Here is a 4,154-nt window from a genome sequence, read left to right as displayed (position 1 = left end):
GGCAGCTGCGAGTAAGGCACGTAAAATTTTGGGGGCGGAAATAACATTGGGGAGACATTGTAGGGCACATCAGTCATTTCCATGCCCATCGTTACTGATGTTGATTCTATGCCTGTCATAATCGGGCCGCTGGATCCGTGCGGCTTTTTTCCCACTGAAAGTGGACTTCGGTAAATATCTTTCTCTTAGAAGAGATTTTCATTACTGTATTAATTAATACCTTTCTCAGCATATCGAGGTGGAAGATCGACTTCTTTAACAAAAACAAACCACATCAGTTGAACGGAACCCCAACAATAAACCATGGAGTCAAATATTTCCAAATTTTCCGACATTCTCGCTTCGATTTCTCACCGCTTTCGGTAAGCCTGCTCAGAACAAAAGAATTGCTGTTGAAAGAAATTAAAGCTAAAGCCGATCTTATTTAAACTTTTAGTTGCTTCAAAATTACATTAAAACAAATGTGCTTTAATTTAAAGTTTATAAACAGTGAATGTTTCTCAATCGATATTTACATAAATATTAATTATTGATTATTTATAATATAAATATTATTAATTCTGTCGTCACAGGAAAAATGTTCATTATCAAAAATATTTTACACTAATATAATGCAAGAAAATACAGTCATTATTTTATTGATAACTGTTTGCCTAACTGTATTTCTTCCTGTATTTACGTCCCTGATTTTCACAAATGCAAAAAAACGAGTTCGATGGCTTGATTTTACATCTAGTCATATTTAAAGTTATTTGAATATTTCTCAACTTCCTGTGCCGCAAATTAACTGTATTTCTTTGAGAGATGACTCTAAATACTGTTAGCTAACTGGTTGTGCTTTGTGGTACATTACTAATTTTTGAACGTGTCATTTAGCGTCGTTCCTTCGTAACAGATAATGTTCAAAGAATATTTTCATAATTTTACCTCTAAGAGTGACCAAAAAAGAGAGGGAAGGATGTACAGGGAGAAAATGACCCTGAAATTTGTACTGAGCTTGTTTCACTCAACCAATAAGATGACGGCGCGAAGTTTTAATAAAATAATGGTTTCAACTACCAATAGGAAAATTCGGTCAAATTTTGGCGCGAACTGGGACATACCTTCATTAAGTTTCATTAATTTAATCAAAACTGTTCATAATTAATTAGCATGTTGAAAAAATGAATATTTCCAGTTTCAAAACGGTGTAGATCTTCTCTGGTGTTGCTCTTGATCTTCCCAGTATTGCCGCTGCTGAATGACTTGTAGTTTTGCATTTGTCTTGTGGTCCTGGTTCCAAACTTAAATTTACCTTTGCCATCAAATTTGATGAGAAAAATAAACGTATCAGCCGAATAAGTAGCTTCTAGACGAGAAGCGGGAAAATTTGAATAAATTGCTCAAAAAATGCAATATCCGATGCTAATTGAATGTAGCTGAGAATATGTGACGAACGTTCAGTCATCAGCGCGAAAAAAAAGCGGTCAAAAAACGTCGTTGTCATGGAGATAGTTTGGAGGTCGGAAAAATAAATTCAAACTACGTTAAATGAATCAAATTATTTATTATTATTATTATTATTTAGTTTATTATTTTTTATTTTCTAAGATTGTTAGGATTGTTAATATTCAACAGATTAGCCATTTCTGGAATGCATTTAAAATAATCTTGTCCGTCTATTTTAAAGCTAAACAATTTATATTTTCAACATTAAGGAATAAACTGATTTCAGCGTAAATTATAATATTCAATATTCATAATTTGTTGAAGTATAAAAAAATCTTCAAAACTCGATTGTCTAATTTTGCTTCGCAACTCTGGCGAACTAATCAACATAAAACGACAGCAGCTTAAGGACACTGACTATCCATCTCACATTCACTTCAGTTTTACTCAAAGATTCTACTCACTGTTCAAATTTGTTCAATCTCAATTAATTCCAGACTTGTCAGCTAATATTCAAACAATAGTTGACCTAATTTCACTATACCTCAGCCATTTTTATGATTATGATTATTATAATTTTTATGTAAATTTAGATTTATAATCGAAGATGAAATTAGTAGCACCGATGCACTGGAAAACCGGTTTTTCAGCAGTTTGAGCTGAGTATTATCAGTTGAAATTTGTGCCAAAAGTAAAAATAAGTTGCATTTTGGTGAACAACGAAAATTTTGACTATATAGAAGAAAAAATAAACAAAATGGCGGGTCGTTTTGACTGAAATTTCCGTCGCCATGACAACACAACCCACGCGTTTAATGAAATTAAAAAAACAACATTACAGTACAGATAATTATATGAATATTGTATCAATTATTACAGTTGTATATCCATATTTATTATGGAAATATTTTATTAATTTTCAGCAGTTTGGTGCAGTGCTCATCTTCACATAGTTCTCGAATAATGAATATTTTTACACGGCGCGAAGATCCAATAAAATAGCGTGTTCAACGACCAATGAGAAAATTAGGTCAAAATTTGGCGCGAACTGGACCATCTTTTTATCAATTTTCAGCATTTAGCAAAGCTGGAGCGCACGAAAATAAAGAAAACACTATTTTATTTTATTTTATTTTATTTTATTTCATTTTACTTTATTAAAAGTTCGATATTTTTGAATATGATAACTGTAATGAAAGAATATTAATTTGTCATTTCTAGAAATACATTCGGTTCATAAAAACAATTTACGTCATAAATGAAAAATTATAATTATAATAGCTGTGAAAATAATGAGATGGATAATAAATATCCGATAAGTAGATTCTGATTTTTCTCATTTTTGGCTTCAGGTTTTATTTTCCTCGTTATTCTCCGGAGAAGCTTCTGCATCGCCCATAGGTAGTTCCAACGGTTTCGGTGTCTTATCGACTATGCTTTCCAAGTCGCTCTTCAGAGAATCATGCACAAACACAACCACTATATTATCCCAAGCACCTGCAAACTTTTCTTTCATTGATTCCATGGTTGTTGCTAATCGCTTCTCCAATTGAAGATGCGGATGATGGTGGTACTCTACTGGAAATATTGCTGAACTTCTAAAAAATGTATAAATTCCATTAGTATTGCTGTATATAAATTTATAAATATTATTATGAATATTAAGAAAACTGATAAAAATTTTCATATGTGAACATACAAATATAAACTTTATTTATAACTATTTGAAGAACGGTTGTTGAGTCTATTTATGACAATGTAATTCATACTCATATGTTTCGTCAACGCGATATCCATTTTCAATAGCGAGCAAGCGAAACTGACTCTGAAACTTGAAAGCAAAATAAGTTTCTGCAAAACCGCCATCGATTTTGATAGTCAGCAATTTTTCTGCCATTTTCACTGCATCTTCGTATCCTTATAAAAATAATTAACAAATTATCAAAAACATGATGATCATTTGTATTTGCTTAATGTTACCTCTAATAAATCCGGCAGCTGCCGTAATACACTTGAAATTTGGGGCGGAAATTACATTGGTGATATTATGGTGCGCATTCCTTGATGCCAGGCCCATTAATCGTGATTTGGATTCTATGCTTGCCAATGACGGGCCACTTGATGAGTCAGGCTTCTTTTCCTCTAAAAGTGGACTTGGGTAAATATCGTTCTTTTATAAGAAGGTTCATTACGGTATTAATGGTTACCTAGACCAAGGCGTGAATCTAGATATTTGCCATCATCAACAAGAATAAACCACAGTTTTTGACAGGAGTTCCAGCTACACACGAACGAGTCAAACCTTTCGAAATCCGGGTTTAACATGCTAACAAAAATTTCTGCTCCTGCGGTTTCTGCGTACAACAACCGAATTTTTGAAGAATGAAATAAAAATTTAAACCAGTCTTATATATACCTTTATTTCGCTTAAAGTGACTTCACAATGAATGTTATTTACTTTACAGTTACCGTATTGCTATTAAACAATCAAGGTTTTTTAATCGACATTCATATAAATGTGTTTTTTAATTTTTAACATTTATCTTGATTTTATTAATTTTGTTGTATCTGAAACATATTCATTATCAAAAATTTATTCATCAATATTATTCAAGAAAATATAGTTATCATTTACTTGATGGCTGTTAGCATTACTATTGTTTAGTTTTTCTATTTGCGTCCTTGATTTTCATAAAGCAAAAAATGAGATCCGGCCGAATGATTTT

General features: G+C 32.0%; 1 protein-coding gene across 1 annotated transcript; it reads right to left on the bottom strand.

The window, feature by feature from the left end:
* Positions 1–2,776: 2,776 nt before the first annotated feature.
* Positions 2,777–3,753, bottom strand: Tsp_12555 (hypothetical protein). Its single transcript, XM_003366604.1, has 4 exons — positions 3,636–3,753; positions 3,409–3,570; positions 3,198–3,345; positions 2,777–3,026 (listed from the first exon to the last, which is right to left on the bottom strand). The coding sequence occupies exons 1-4, from the start codon at positions 3,751–3,753 to the stop codon at positions 2,777–2,779; spliced, it is 678 nt and encodes a 225-aa protein (XP_003366652.1).
* Between the last annotated feature and the right edge of the window lie 401 nt (positions 3,754–4,154).

This window comes from Trichinella spiralis, assembly GCF_000181795.1.
Source record: "Trichinella spiralis strain ISS 195 chromosome Unknown Scfld5735, whole genome shotgun sequence".
NCBI classification, from domain to species: domain Eukaryota; kingdom Metazoa; phylum Nematoda; class Enoplea; order Trichinellida; family Trichinellidae; genus Trichinella; species Trichinella spiralis.
Note: the sequence above shows the minus strand (reverse complement) of the source record. Positions and strands in the feature narration are given on the sequence as shown.